At 46.9% G+C, this 16,551-nt stretch overlaps 1 protein-coding gene across 2 annotated transcripts in view; it reads right to left on the reverse strand.

Annotated features, from left to right (window-relative positions):
* Positions 1-16,551, reverse strand: part of MRPL23 (mitochondrial ribosomal protein L23) — a 167,341-nt gene that overhangs the window by 126,908 nt on the left and 23,882 nt on the right. Inside the window, exons 1-2 of one of the 2 annotated variants that reach the window (XM_050710995.1) lie at positions 1,638-1,743; positions 628-733 (exon numbers count right to left, since the gene is read on the reverse strand). The exons of the other annotated variant lie outside the window; for it this stretch is intronic. Of the exons in view, the coding sequence (XP_050566952.1) occupies positions 628-733; positions 1,638-1,722 (191 nt within the window). The 5' untranslated portion in view covers positions 1,723-1,743. Of the gene's footprint in view, positions 1-627; positions 734-1,637; positions 1,744-16,551 lie in introns of those variants that run through there. 2 annotated transcript variants of the gene reach the window in all.

A 16,551-nucleotide genomic window follows, 5' to 3' on the forward strand; every position in this document is an offset into this window, starting at 1 on the left:
CCAAGCTAACAGCAGGAGAGAAGACTGCGGGGTCTGGGCCACAGGCCTTCCCAAACTCCAAGCAACCCACACGAAGCAGAACAGCAAATGCAAAGGGCTCTAATGGCATCTGTAGGTCAGTTTAGGTGTGCACACCGGGACGGGGATGCCAAGCCTTGTCAGGGATGCAACCTTCGTAAGCTCAGCCTCGGCTGCAAGCCACAGCTACAAACCTTATTACAATGGTGCCCACGTTTAGGATAAGCAGCAAATAACAGCACTCTGTATACTTCCATCATTTTCAGCATCCCCAGAAACCCCACGTAAGAATCAGAGTGACGTGCACTGCAAGGAATGTTTGCTGGTGCTCAAATGCTCTGCATTAAGAATAAAAGCACCCAGGCCCAATGCAAACTAGATCTGTGCTCCGACACCTAAAATTGGGTCAAAACTTAGCCCACCTTCAACAAGTTCTCAGAAGCCCCACCAGACCTCTCTGCTGCTCATTCAGATACCTCCTGGATTTCTCCAGGAAAAGGCAAGCCCTTGAAAAGCAAGAGTGACATCCAAGGAACTTCGCTGTTACTGAATCTCCAGCACAGGCTTCTTGAAGTGCAACACCTGCGTGGGACATATGGCCTTTCCTACCATGCATCGGGATACATCACGGACATCGATCCAGTCTCTCCTCTTCTCCCCTGGTCACCTGCCCCTCTTCTGCTAACGTCAAACTTTCCAAGGTCCCCCAGTGTTCCTAGTCCAGGACAGAAATGTATTTATTAGGGCAAAATGAACAGAGTGTGTATGAATTAGAAAGTGAGTCCAGTCTGTTCAACTAGGGTTGGGCAAGCTTGTTTTGCCTAATTTAGAGGCCATTCAAACATTGTGGGTTTGAACATTACTGCATTAGTGTTTCACTTAGGAAAAACTGTGAAAAAAAAAAAAAAGGTGAAGAGAAGGAAAAAAATCCAGCGGAAATATAAATAGAGTATAACGTATATGGGGCACCCACTTGTGCCAGCACAGACCTTCTAAGCCCTAACACATTGCACAGACTTCCCTTCAGCTACAAGTTCCTTTAAATTACTTCAAAGAAAAATTTTTTTAAAAAAATGAATCACCAAAGAGAGGTGGAACAGGTCAGAAGAGATGGGCACACATGCCAGTGACACCTGCCCTGTGTCCATTTACACTCTTAAATCAGGGCTGTGTAGCTGAAGAACAGAGCTACCTTGCAAAGCTCCAAGCCCTCCAGACCACCTCGGGTGCCACATGGCATCAGGACACGTCGCTAATTCCCCACGGGTCCCGCCAGTGGTTCATTAGCTTTATCCATCCCCAGCTGCACGCAGGACTCCCGACCACCCAGCTTCCTGGAGATAATTAGGATCTTTCGTTTTACGTCCCTCTTTTCCTTCTTTTGTGTCTCGGGCACAATAATTTGTGTTTGGCTGAAAACTAATGAATTGGGGGCCCCTTCCTCAGGCAGGGTAAATCATTCATTTTAGTGATGTCCACCAAAAAAGCCAAGAGAGCCACAAGAAACGAGGTGGAACCCCGGCCTCTAAGGGGATTTCCTCTCCTCATGCTAGAGATTGTTCTAGGTAAAAATGGAGACCAGAAACAAAGAGATGGAGGGGGCAACAGACTCTGCTTACCTGCCCGTGAGCAAGCTTCGAGGGCAGAGCATGGCCTGACCAAGCAGCTCTCACCATGACATCTGCCAGCCCAGGGAAGCCTCATCCAAGGACCAGCTCCCCTTAAAACACCACTCCTCCCCAGGTGCCCGGCTGTGCTCATCCCCTGCACCCTCTCCCACCTGCGAGCACCCTCCTCACCGCCAGGCCCTCAGGCCTTGGGCCCTGCGTGGCCACGATCCCGCACCAGAGGAATCCCTTTCTTTCTCCATACCATCCCCGACCCCCCCACCTAATCTCTGTTTTTTTTCCGGCCCCATGTATACTTTCCAGCTCGTTTCCTCTTGCGGTTCTCATTTCCCGCTCCTAGGAGGTGAGCTCATGCGTTTCTCAATTACCAGCCAAAGAAAGGGAGAGGGAGAAAGCAATCTTATGGAAACAGATGAAGTCATGCCTGTACAATGCCACATTAGGGCTCGTGCTCGTGGAACCATGATGCAGACAGAGCTGGCAGAGATGCCCGGCCTCCCGCTCCCCTTCGCGGCCTCGGGCTCGACTCCTTCGAGAAGGAAGGCACGCCGCCGACACGCGGGGACGGCGGAGCGCCCTCGCCTTCCCCCTCATCCCCCCCTTCCACCCCTGCGGATCCTTGAGTCACTCGCAGCACGCCACTGAGTCAACAGCGAGCCCACAGAGCACGTGCGAGGCTGCCGGCGCTGCCTGCTCTGCCTACAGCTCTGCGGCCGCCGGAGAAGTCACACAAGGGAAATCTAAAGGCAATTAAAAGCATAATGCGAGTGGTTGTTTAGAAAAGGTGGCGGGGAGGAGAGAATGAAATTAAAATAAATAAAGGAATGTTTTAACGAGGGCAGCAGTGAAAGCGGGATTAGAGGTGCCTGAATGGCATCTCTATATTTCCCGTATGGAAGGGAGGGCCGCCCAGCGCAACCAGAGCTAACGAAAAAAATTAGCTGGGCCTCAGGCTCAGAGAAACATTTGGCGAGAAAGGAAAGAGGGTAATTGCTGCAAATGGAGGCTAAGTGAGGAAGCAGCCAGCCCTACATGGGGCTGGTTCAGTTGCTGTCAGAAGGTTGCGGATGCTTGGTGAAGGCTGGGTGAGAGGGCAGAAAAAAAGCACAGGGAAATCTTGGGGGGGGGGGGGGGTGGAGAAAAAAGAGAGACAAACAAGAAATCGCTCCTTCACATGGTTCGCACATGTTTAGCGGTTCCTCTCCCTCATTCCTCGCTCCACAAGGATGCTTAGGAGCTGCCGGCGCTGCGATGGCCGAGGAGGGAGCCGAGGGCATGTCCCTCCCACCCTGCTTCCCCAGGAGAGGAGCTGCCTGCAAGGTGAGGCGCAGGGCACGGAGGATGTGTTTACTCTCATAACACCCCTGTGAGGTGGGGAAGTCAGAGCCCCATCTGACAGATGAGGAACAGAGGCAAAGCGAGATTAAAGGATTAGCCCAAGGTCACGCAGGAAAAGTTTGTAGCAGAAGTGGAAATTAAACCCAGGTCTCTCGGTCCAAGATCAGTGCCTTAAGCGCAAGACCAGACTTTCCTAGAGCTGGTCAACCTTTTATATTTGATAGTTTGTTTTATTTTCAAACAGAAAAACAGTTTATTTTCTAAATATACATTTTCATAGAAAAGGGAGATGGAGGAGCTCATTTCCTGGAGGGAGGACGCTTAAGATCTTATTTATTTCTTTTTCACTTAACTTCTTTCAGGTTTTAGTGTTCTGATAGGGGAAAAAAAAACCTGCAGAAATTTCAAAGCACAGGAATGTTTCTTTTCATTCATAATTCATCGCGGGCAATACTTTCCACTTTCCAACCAGTTCTGGCTGGCAAAGACATTATTATTATTATTATTATTTTTCGTAGACTCTGTTGGCTTAGAAATCCTGCACCTTCTAAACAGAGGCCTTTGATGGACAACACTACCATCACCAAAAAGCCAGGTACCTTACAAATGATTACAGGACAGGCAACAAGTCCCTGCCTCAACACAAGTAAGCTGCAGGCCCAAACTCAAGTTAGATTCAGCTCCTCCAGGTTCTGCTCATCTAGCCCCTGCCCAGACCATGCCTCTGTCTGCGGCTGCTGGCTCTGTCACTCCCATTTTGTTCTATTTATTGTGCCACCATGCCCCATCCTTTCTGAAACACATTTCTCTTTCGGCTCTGGAAGCCCCGTTGTCCCACTCCCCTTCACACATGGCCCAGGTGTGGTCTATGGAGGAGCAACTGTGTGTCCATGATCAACCAAGATGCTGGCAGCAGCATCGTGCTGAGAGCTCTGCATCTCCTTGACACAGAGCCTCTCTGCACTTAGACGTGCGCAATTCAGCCCTCACGGAGGCCCCTAGGAATTTACCATCACTATCCAAAATGGGAGGTTTTCACCCCGAGACACTAAGCAGAGAGAAAGTCATACAAAGCAAATGCGGTCTGAGGTTGGCGTATTTAAAGGTGAATTCTGGATGCAGACACCCAAATCTCATGAAAACAAATGGGAATCAGTAGGCAGAAGTGGGCTGGCTTATATTCATGCCAACCAAATGGTTAAAATTAGCCACCATCGGTAAAGTGTTTTGTAGAAAATGTGGAATACATATAAAAGCTGACTGTAGCTCACAAAGATCTCTTTTCCTGTAATTGTGTTTAATGATCTCTGAAGAACTAGAGAACAATCCACAAGCATGACTACCACCATCACACATGTTCCTGTGACAATGAAGGAATTGGACCGAAACAAAGACTAATACTCTATCCTTACAAGGCAGTTTTCACTCCCACTTTGCTCCTCCCTTTACTTAAAGACTTACACAAGCAGGAAAACTCCTTCTATCAACGAAGTATTTCACCAGTAGGAAAAAAAAAAATACAAAAACACTCATTTTAAGCTACCAGCCCAGCTCATTCCATGTCCTGGAGATACATATCCACTCACCCACCACACACACAATGGTTTTGATCCCCTCCCCAGCTCCCAGCACGTCTGAGGGTACTGGGCTGTGTCTGGCCCACAACAGCTACCCACCACTCTCCCTTGGGCTGGGGAAGGCTAATGTCCAAGCAGAGCTTGGCCAGCAGCACAAGGACACGGAGGCTCTCTTTACTGACCCTCGGGCACCGAGGAACACAGTAAGGGCTCCAACGAACCCCACCGGTCCAGGGAGGCAAGTTGGTGTTAACGCACAATTCATCTTATTTTGCAGGTCAGGTCTGGATCTAGGACAGAAATAGATGGAGGGAAAGTTCTCAAGCCTGGAGCTAGCGCTATAAAGGCTGAATGCAGTTTTCACTTCTTTGTCCCAAGTTCTGGGTAAGATGAAGTGAATTCCTGGAAACTGAAGGGCTTGGACACTATAGCTGTAGACTTGGAAAAATACTACTTCTAGCTATGATGATTTATTTATAGTTGCAATTAGGGACAAAAAGGCTCTTCAGAGAGGGAGGATGAAGTGGAAACAAGGCCAGGCCTAGAAACCTAAGACTATGGGGATTCCCAGAGCAAAATGAATCAGGGGACTGAGTTGTTTTCTGTTTACTTTTTTTTCCTAAATTGTTATCTCTTTTTATTGGCTTATCTGGCCCGGGGCTTTGCAACAGCTACACTTGTGGTCCCTCCCCATGGGGCCTGAAGCTGGGCCAAAAACTGGAAGTGAGACTGGGGACGGATCTCAAATTCCCAAGAACAGCTCTGTGAGATGGCAGCCCAAGAAAGGCTGCCCTACACCTTACAGCTGGAGCCGCTCTCCGCTTGGCCGCAGCACAGGTAGTGATGGCTTTGGGACGTGGTGGTGGACAGAAAGAGTGTGGCCAGGAATCACCAACTGGCCTGAAGAGTAAGAAAGTGTGAGAAGGCAAGAAGGAAGCCAGAAGTCCTTACATCAACAAAGAGAAATAGCGCGCAGCAGGATTCTCTCCGTGCAGGACTCTGATTTGCAGCCTGCCAGGCTATATATTATTGCAGCTCCTAAAAGAGTGGGTGCGGTGCAAACTCCCAGACAACCTTTTGAGCTGGAACTCTGTAGACGTCTCCTTGTCTCTTTTAGATCCAGTTTTTGGCCCTGCAAGTATCCCTTGTTGAATAAAAGCTCTGGCTCCAGTTAACATGGCCTGGGTAACAAAGGCAGGGGGGAACTGCAGGCAAATTGGGATGGCAAGACAATTCAAAGAGGTGATCTTTGCTGCCCCAGTGGTTAACAATCCCTTCCTTTGCATGAACCAAGACCCCCAGGCTGGACAGGACCTCTGACCACTGCAGCTCTCAAAAAAGTTCTCAGGGACAATCTTTTCCCTGGGGAAAGTTTCAGAAAAGCCGTTACAGCTTTACTACAAGAGACATCAAAGTCACCTCTGTTGGTCCATCCCCCCCATCTGGACTCACCTTCCTTCTCTGGACTGCAGCAAGAACCCTAGACAGCCTCTTGGGTCATTAGCATGTCCAAGTGCATTCAGCTAAAAGACTGCTGCAGGTTGCCTGTTTAACCTGCCTTTCCTTTGTTTACTTACTACATTCCAGCCTGGAAGAAGAGGCCGCTACTCACTGTTTATATACACTTTCTCCACGAGAGGTTTTTCAGTCCATTATTGCTGTCTGACTTCTGCGCTGTGACAAGGAGCTGCACTGCACTGTCTCAACGCTATTTTTCATGCAGCTGATCTCCTCCACAAGTCCAAGGCTCGTGTCTTTAAATGCTCAGCTGCTGCTCACTCATGAAGCACTAACACCGAGTTTGATTCAGCTTTTCTATGCGTGGAAACCCACTTGGTTCTTCAGCTGCCCAGGGCTGAAAATGGGAGTGCAACTGAGCGTGGGTGATGTATAGCCACTGGGGACACAGACAAACGCGTTACTCTCTTCTCCTCATCCATGAGACACTGAAACATGCATGACCTAGCAGCAGTTATCACAAGAAGCACAGCTAAAACCAAAATACTTGAGGGGTATCTCAACCTAAAATGGGGAAGGAGCATGACCTGATGAACTTCAGCTTACAATATTTACAGAATTGGCTGAAACTATGAGGAATTACCTGTCAGCATGGCTGAGGTGCACAGAGAGAACAAAGCAACCTTCGTGCCTAAATTAAGCTAGCTTTTGGATTGCAGGAGGAAGAAAAGTCAGGTTAGCTACAATTCCCAGAAAAAAAAAAGTCTGCAACATAAATAAAAAATGAATAAATACCACAAACATTCGTAAGCACAGAAGATAACAAAGCAAAGACTTAGGCTAATATGGATTTAATCAGAAACAACTTGCATCCAACCAAGCTAATTTCCCTCTGTGACAGGCCTCGTGGATAGCAGAGAGGCTGTTGATGTTACATGCCTTGACTTGTAAAGCTTCAAATGCAAAACATCCTCATAAGACATCAAATAAATGGGCTCAAACAAACCCTCACAGAGTAGATGCAAAACTGACTGGAAATATAATACTTGGACACTAAATATCAATGGGTCAGTGTCAAAACGGAGGGATTAACCCCGTGGAGTTGCACTGTGTTTGTTGTGAATCCAGCTTTCTTCAAAGTTTTCTCTAACAACATGGGCCATGAGATAGATCACATGCTTGTAAAATATGCAGCTGCTATGGAGCTGGGAAGGACTGCCTGAAGACAGGTTTAAATTCTCATCTTGGCAAAGTCGGGAAATTGTCTGAAAAAAATTGGATCACATTCAGTAGAGATAAGGACTGTCCACAATCCTTCAGAAAAATATGGAGGGAGTTGAGATGGACATGAGTCAGCTACAGCTTATTACTACAAAAAAAGGGTGGATATTGTGCTAGGTTGTACAAACATGAGACCAACCTGTAAACCATATGGAGCAACCCTTCTGCTCTGGTCAGCGCGGAAAGGCCTTATCCAGAGCATCGCATCTAGTCTTGGGGCAGTGAACTTCAGAAAAGATGTGGGCCACCTGGAAATAGTCAGGATGAAAGCTACAGGAACTATCAAAGAAAACCCAACCTGCAAGAGCTTTGGACAAACTGGGGTTGTTCATCTTAAAAGAGAAACTCCTCAGGAGGCAGGACACAGCAACAGTCCTTGGATTTGTGAAAGTCACACCTGCCTTTCCTGGGTACTGGACAACCTCATCCTCGGAAACATGCAGGTCATCAGCATGAGCTTCGGGAGAGTGGTTCAGTAGAGACCACAGCATGAGCAAGAACTTTTGGCAGCTGCTGGCAAAGAGCATGAGCTACTGATAGCCTTTGCCTTCCCCAGCCCATCCAGAAGTCCCAGTGGAAGGCAGGCTCTGCATCCTGCGAGAGCAGCCAGGCCTGAGTGCGTGTGAGACCTTGATTGGAAACAGGCCGCTCTTCGCATTTCAGCTCTGCTTCTGGCAACGTGAGAGAGCTTCCTCATTCCTGGATGGTCTCCTCATCCCAGATGAGGGAGCTGGTGTCTGGGGAAGACCTTTAGTATTCACTACAAAAATGTTTCCATCCCCTCATTGGTCTCTTCTCGTTTCACCAAGGCACACGGACAATCCTGTTTGTGAGAAGCACCCACCGACCGTCCCTGGCTCTGGCACGGCTCCGCAGCCGCCTGACTCAACGCCCATCGCCATCAGCGCAAGAGGCTGCCATTGACGGAGAGCTGGTTTTAGTGGGGCCCGAACAGGACCTCAGACAACGCAATGGGAACGACACGTGAGGAGCCCATGGCTTCCACAAGTGACTCACCGGATTTTGGAGCAGGGGGAAAACCCTGAAACACGAGTGGAGGGACGTTACACTGGAAGCCACGCAGAAGGCACAGCGGACCGAACTGCAGTGCTCTGTGGGTTTGGGACCCACCTCCCCTCCCCAGACACCCTGAAGAGCCGGCTGCCCTCCTGGGGACGGGATGAAATGCCGGGCCTCGGCAGAGCTGTGAGTTCCTCTCCGCAGCGGCAGCAGATGGGGCATGCCACGCTCCCAGCTGGAGGGAGTGAAATGTCTCCAAACACAGAGAGAGGGGCGTCTCCAGTGCTCGCAAAGCCTAGAGGAAGGCCCAGGCAACGAGAACAACAAGCAGCAACCAAAACCCCGTGGAATATGAAAGGGAGAAATAAGTAAAAGCAGATGGAGTTGTGTCACAGAGGGCTCTTCCCTCGCATTCCCAGCATACCAGGAACGGTCACCTCCCCTGCCCACAACGTCTCTGTCCTCGCTGAACTGGGCCGCACCGCTCCCAGCTCTGTCTGGCAGCCCTGGGCCGCAGGGAACGCTGAGCTTTGCAGCCCCACACACACGTTGCAGCCTGAATTCAACCGCCGCCCTTGCTCCAAAGCAAAGCCACCGGTGCTGAAGGCCCAGCATGGCAAATGCACAGCAGGCAAAAAAACAGAGGGGTCGAAAACCTTTGGAAATCTGCATCGTACCACGTTTTCTTCATCACTTTTCCAACCAGGTTCAAACCTGGTCACACACACGCTGGTCTAGCCATCAATTTAAATATTATTTAACGCAGAATTTTATGTGAATTCACTTAAACCGAGGCAAAAACCTATCTGAACAGGGTCAGTTTGGCCTGAGCTACCTCACCATTTGCTCACATCATATCGCACACTGACTTAACCAAATTTTTAATTTTTTTAAAACAATAACTTCCATTTAACAAATGCATCTTTGTGTGTACGTCAATCCTAATTCATGCTTGGTCTGGACTAGATAGATATCTTGTATATTGCACGAGCTGGTATGGATGCATTTCCAGTATAATGATGACATCCCAAGCACAGATCACATCCTTACCCTCACAGAGATACCCATGTTACTTCATCACGACGAGGAGCTGTATGGCTTTAAAAGCAGTAGCCTAAATACAGTGCTGTAATTTTTTTTTCCACAAACTCTCAGAAAGCAGGGGACAGTGGTTACATTTGAACTAAGACAACCATACACCAGTGGCACTGGATGATTTCACTTTGCTTTCTGGAAAATGCTGCATTCAAGCTAGGCCAGTAAAGGCAATCCAGTACCTAGGGCATTTTTACCATTTGTTAAAAATGCCAAATTGTCTTTCCAGTTAATTTAATGACATAAAAAACAGCATATTTTCATTGCTGAGTAATTAGCAAAAATTTAATGGGCCTGTTCTGTAGGTCTGCTCTGAAGCAGGAAACTAACAAAAATGTCTCGGGAAGGCCAGCAAGGCCTTTGCAGATTCAGATCTGCAGCCACCATGGAAAGACTTCACCAGCCTGAGAAGCGTGGCTTTATAGGAGCCCACAAAGAAGCAAATGCACTCATAAATGTAACTTCATACAGTCCTTAACTAGCTGAAAGTGGGGAAACTTTGCTGTGGTCTGCACAGCAGAGGGTCTACTTCAAAGAGATTATTCCCCAACATAGAACCTATTATGCACGACTTTGTGTTTGCAAAGTCCCAGCATTATGATTTGGTACCAGTAAAAGGAATGGCTTCTGAGGGATAGACACTCAGCCCAGGCTCATCTCAAAAAACTAAGCACATGTGCTTGTCTGTTAATCACCTTGCACAGATACCATGGAAATACAGGCAAAATAATTTTAAGAGATTTTAGGTGACTTGAATGCTTACCCACTAGCTACACTTCGTGACTTAACACATGCATTTTACCCAATGTCTGACTAGGGGCAATTGGTGCTGTTCCATCATCACTGGTGCTGACCTCCATCAACAGGAGATCCCAGGAGTTGGACTTAATGATCCCTGTGGGTCCCTTCCAGCTCGGATATTCTATGATTCTATGGACAGAGGCTACCTGTATTCTGTACAAGTAGCTGCTTGAGACTGCGCAGCAGAGTAAGCTCAGGTATGTTTTATAGTGACCGTAAGGATAAAGAGGGCATCCCCTTCTGATGTTGCTCCCTGTCATGCAGATGCAGCAAAGATGGGCCCAGGTGTGTGACACCTAGCACGGACCTGTGTCTGGAAGCCTGAGCTGAGAAACAGACAGCCCAGGAAGAGCATTTACCACCTCCTGGCGACCGCAGGTTCCTGTGCTCAGCTCACAGGAGCACCAGTTCCTCCCAGAGGTTCCCTGAGCTGACTCCACACAAGCTGGGACATCCAGCCGGCACTTTGCAGAGCCAAAAAGAGAGGCTAGATTATTCTGAAGAACAGGATAGCCACATCAGCATGGCCCACAGCCAAGCCCAGCCAGCTGCCTGAGCTACTTGGCTCGGCTGCAGACTCACACTGACATAACCACGTCCCCCCAAGCACTGGAGCCACCTTGGGCATCTCCGCGGGGTGCTGCATCACGCCGGGCAGGCGCGCTCCAAGGGAGCACAGTCTAAACAGAGAAAGGACAGGAAAGGGAAGAGAGACATGAAGTAATTCGCCTGAGGTTACACAGCTGGTCCGCTGCGGAGCCAGGTACTGCACCCGACTCAAGCGCGCTGTCCACTTGACCACACGGTCAGCCTGCCAGCAGGGAGCTCAATACACAACCTAAGCCACTCGCACACATATGGTTGCTGGCACGTTGCTCAGGAGGAGGAGGACAATAACAGACCATCTAAGGATAACGTAATACTGTATATCAGATAATGCCGAGAGGGGCCCGAGCCAAGTATGCTTTTCTTCCCCCCCCCTTCAATGGAATTTTCTTGTGTATGCGTGTTTTATTCTGAAGACGACATTTGTTTGCCTAGGAGAGAAGATAATTCTGCAGACCATTTTCTTAAAAAAAAAAAAAAAAAAAAAGAGAACCTTCCAGATCACTAAAAAAAAATTTACAAGTTTTTGAAAAAGAGAAGTCAAATGCAAGAAGAGCACTCAGTGAGAACAAAGTGAAACAACAGAAATAATATCAGAATAATAACAGAAACTCATCTTAAGGTCTGCAGATTAACCCTGCATTTTCTCAGCCACACTACATTCATGGACACTTTCATAACCTGCTTCTCTGCTGCCTCCAGGACCACCCGTTCCTGTCCAGGAAGTCCTTTCACACTTCCCTACCACTAAAGCAACACCTGAAGAGAAACATGGATTAATCTCATCAATAAGATAAATAGTAAAAAATACACGAGTCTCACCTACAAGTCTCACCTACAGCCCTGAGCAGTTTTAATGAGTTTTATGTTTCCAGCTAATGTCATCTCTCCTACTGCTTCATCTCCAATGTCTGTTCCTATAGTCAAACCACAGACTAAGGACAGGCCAGGAAGAGAAATTTTCAGGGAGAAGGACCTTTTCTCTTCTTTCTGTGTCAGTATTTTTCATTACTTTCAGCAAAGGAAAGCTGAAAGCTAGAAGGACAGTGCAAAAGAATCCCGAACCAGAAGCTGGTGAAGTAGCTGGGAGCATTCCCATCACAGTCAACAAGCTTTGAACTGAATCCAGGAAGTGGACAGATGCCACAGTAAGAGGTCTAGAGATGCATTTTCATAGCAGCTTAAGGCAAACAGTTTTTAAAATTTGTCCCTTCACGCATGGATTGTGTAGTGGATCCTTTTTTAATTCCTACTTGCAAATACAACAGCAGAAATCTCATAGAAATATCATTTGGTACTCAAAGAATGCTTGGCGTAAGTTGAGGAGGATATGGTATAATTTTTCACAAGTAATAAATGTTTAAGTCATGCTTGAAGTGCAAAATTCAATTCAACTTTAATTATAGAGGCGTCACTAAAGCTCTTATTATGATTTTATAGGCCACAGAGGAGATCGGATCAAATTCTCAAGTTACGTTGAATGGGGAAGAAAAGGCAAAGAACAGATCACGTGATCACAAGGACAATTCACTTAACCAGCACTGCTAATTTTTGTGCTACCGTTCTAGGGGTGGAGATGAAGGAATGAGAGGAGACGAGACAGGACGTTAATTGAGCTGATCCAGAGATGACTGCTCTTTAAGGATGCCTGGTACAAGCTGCAGGACTACTCACACGAGGGCATTGAAGACACTGTTGCTTGTCCTGTACTTTGCCACAGAATAAATATTTTGGCAGAGCTGAGGCACTTTGAGCTAGCTCTGCTAGGATTTTAGCCCACATATGATCAGCCACTTTGCCAGCTGCCGCAGCCCAGCTTTCCTATAGTCTAAGGCTGTTGGTACACATGCTTCTTTTCCTCAAAAAAAAATAAAACAGACATGCCTGCATTAGCATCAATACGCAAAAATGCACACATCAACCTCCACAGGCGCCACGACGAACTGGATCTCCAGGCGTAACCCAGCGAGGGTAAAACAATCCAGGTGGTCCTTCAATGCACAGTGCCAGAGCTCCAGCAACTGCAGCCAAGGGAAAGATACGGTAATCACATCATAACGCACTGCCTGGATTGTTTTATCGAGATTAGGAAATAATATTCTAATTAAAAATAAAGAGCTGGTCCACGAGGACATGGCCGCGTATATGACATCACTGGTAACCCCCTGAGCACGCGCGTTACAGGGAGACAAGGTTCCTCCATGTTTCACTTCATCTGACACTTAAGGCAATAATTCATTTCTTAACTCTGGCTGAAGACACACAATTTTATGGGAACCACAAATCAAGGCTCTGCATGTTTTAAAGGCTGACAGGATTATTATTTTTTCTAATAAGATTTCTTCTTTGATTAAATAGTCTTCATTTGCAAAAAAAAGTGAAGAGAACCATCATGTCTGCAGCAAAACGGTTACGTAGTCACAGCGAGTCCCTATAATAATACTTGACAGTTGTGCACTTTTTTTTTGCATGTGTTGCAAGAATAGTTGGAGAAAACGGGAGAAAAAAGAAACCAAAGAAATGTACAGTAAGCCATAGAAAACAGGAGAAAAATGATGTTACAGAAAAATACAAGTCAGAGGAAATATTTGGACAGCCAGAGAAATGTCATCACGCAGTAATGGCATCAGCCTACAAGTGTTTTGCAGCAATGTTATAGCAGTAGGTGTAACAGTGACCCACTTAGGCCAAATGACGATAGGAAACCGTACCTTGGAGAGGTCCCATTGTAAATAGAGAGGTTTGCATTGCACAGGACTGGTCTGGAATTCTTGACAAGACAAGCAGCAAAAACAGACTCTCCCAGGCTCCTGGGCTCCAAGTGACACCGAATGACATGTGATAGGAGGGTTGAAAAAAAAGTCAGGATAAATGGAATGAAGATTGGAGCAAACAAATTTTTAAAAGCCTTCTGGAAAAACAGAGGTCCGCACAGGGCTTTCCAAAGTATCTGCCCATTCATGCAAATCAAGAGGACGTCAGGGTCTGTTCTACGGCTTCTTTAATCCAGTTATATCAACTTGTCTAATAAAAAAAAAGTCTCTCCTCAGAGCCTTGCCAAGGAAGAAGAAAGGTAAGCTCCCCACAGCTATTTCTGAAGTGCTTTTAAAGCCTCTAGTAACCTCAGGCTACTCGGTACAGCTACCTGGCACGTAACATATTCTGCACAAAAATATCTGCCCTCTAGAAATTGCATCTCCCCCCCAGAATACAAAGCTACTAGTACTTGAAGTGAAAGCACAGCATCCTTTGAGACTGAGTCAAAGCTAAGACACCCAGCCTGCAACCACAGCGCTTGAGCTTCTGAGAAGGGTCCCGAGTACAAGGGGCAGCTGGAGCGGCCAGAGAAAGGCACCCTGGTAAAGCAGTTAGCACTCAGCCAGCCCAGAACAAGTTTTGTGGCACGTGGACAGGGCTCAGACACTGCAGACATGGTAGAAAATGCAAAATAGGCCATACAGAAAGGCGTGGAAGCAGAAAAGAAAACACTAAGCCAAGGGCACTGAAACACTACCTGGAGCATGCAGGAGATGGGAAAGATCAGACATCTGCACAACAACATGAACCTTTGGAAAACATTTGCGTGTGTAGGGTTTGGGCAAGGAGAACAAGAGGTCCACTGAAAGCAGACCTGCAGCAGAAGCCAAGTGCCTGCCAGCCTGAAACACACAGCAGAATATCAGCCCCTTTTCTGTGTTGTGGCTGTGCAAACACACCCAAACCAAGGAGGTACCAGCCACGGTATTCACATACAGCTGCCACAGGCACACGGGGGAGATGCAAAGTTCTGGTGATGCTCACCAAGGAAGGACATGAATTGGATCGGAGAAGGGCAAGCTTGTGTGGGTTGGAAAGAAGCTCTTTGCTGCTAATGTCCTCCAAGATACTATATGGAAATATCCTCAGGAAAATTCAGGAAATTACAAATTTAATCCTTTCCCTTCATGGTCAGTTACGGCAGACTCTTTGTTAGCAGTAGCAACACCAGCCTATGGTTATTTGTAGTCTAGACAGAAAGGCAATGGGACGGGATATAAGCAACCTATCTTGCACGCAAACTCTGAAGAAGCCATCTTCAAGGAGAAGACACTGCAGGGCATTACTGTAGCAGGAAGGACAAAAGCCGTGAGCTGTTTCCTTTCATTACTCATCCTTTCTCACCACGTGCCACCGCAGTTACAATTTTCCCTGTGGCAGAATTCCTGGCCAGTGCTGGCAGTGACGTAGAGCAGGGTGGTTATAGCCACACAGATTTACTCTGAAAGAAGGCAGCTGCTGTGCTGTGCTGGAGAGCCTCGTACCATTCCACACGGATGTCACTATGGATGTTCAGCACATTCCCTTGTCTACAGCAGAACAGGTACAAAGGCACCAGACACTCCCAGGATCAGAAGAGCCAGGACAAGAACTCAGTGCTTTGATCTGTCCCACCCCTCCAGATCCCAATGACACGTACCACACTTTGTGATGCCTTCCTTCCCACAGAACATCCCATTTTCTGCTTGGTTGCACGCTCTGCTGCTGCATGCCCTCTCTTGCTTGGCTAGACAAGGAACCAATTAGTTAAAGCAATGAGCTGAAACAATTAGGCAACTTGTTCACCTAACCCAAGAGCCCCGACCAGTACAACGGAATGAGCTGAAAACTTTGAAGACAGACAGAGATGTAAGAAAGATCACAGCATTTCTTACCCAACCTTTCTCCTGGGATCAGAGGGGACAGTTGTGAAACGTATCAGAATTGTTTTCTTCTTTCCTTCTGTCTGAGGGCTTAATTTTTATTGGGATGGTGTTGCAAACAAGCCAGCTAGGGGCTTCAGGAAATGTCTCTATCCCTTATCCCTCACAAACAAGCCCAAACATTCTTCAGTTGGTCTTTGGAAGTTATCTGAAGCAAAGGGACTCGAACTCTGATGCGGACACGGTTAAAAGCTGTAAGAAGCTTCCTAGACTGGAATGGCACCTACAGGCTTAACGTATTTACATTAATCAAGATTCAATCAAAGGCTTATTGGCACTCTAGGTCTGTGCTCCTGCATTACAAATAGCAATCGAGATTTCTGGGAAGGTTTAGCCAAGGCCTTAGCATAACTTGCAGCTACAGTACAAAAATACATAAACCATATAAGGTTACGTACTTCATTAAATGTTAGCAATATGCTTAAGACTAAAGCTATGGCATGCACTTTATATACAATTTTGATTGTCTATAATCCGTGTCAACACAGCTGTGCTACAGACCTCCTAAGTCACTGTTAGCAAGTCCATCTGCTTCACTGAACTGTGTCTAGTTTTCAAATAATGGCAATTTCTTTAACATTTTATGATTCCTGACTGTGAAAACTGCCTCTTGCGTGAGCCGGTGTCAAAATCTGAGTAATGTTGCAAACCGTGTGGTGCAATGTGATTTTGTTGGCAGTTGGAGAAACATAAAAATGTTAAGACACTTCGCAAAAGTTTCAAAAAGGAGTCACTGAATAAATCTTTTAATCTCAAGTAGCACGTACTTCATTACATCAGCATTTTTCAAGGAATGTTCCTATTGTCAATGAAAATTAGCTCCAAGAATTTGAAAGCATGAGGACTTAACAAGGGAACCCAAATCCCAGAATTATGGCTTTTGTGTCAAGCAATCTGTAAAATACCAGACTTCTGAAAAACTGGCTCTTCCTCTCTACAAACACAAGCCTTTACTACCCCAGTATGACCAAAGCAGATAATCTTTACAGG

This window comes from Cygnus atratus, chromosome 5, assembly GCF_013377495.2.
Source record: "Cygnus atratus isolate AKBS03 ecotype Queensland, Australia chromosome 5, CAtr_DNAZoo_HiC_assembly, whole genome shotgun sequence".
Classification (NCBI taxonomy): domain Eukaryota; kingdom Metazoa; phylum Chordata; class Aves; order Anseriformes; family Anatidae; genus Cygnus; species Cygnus atratus.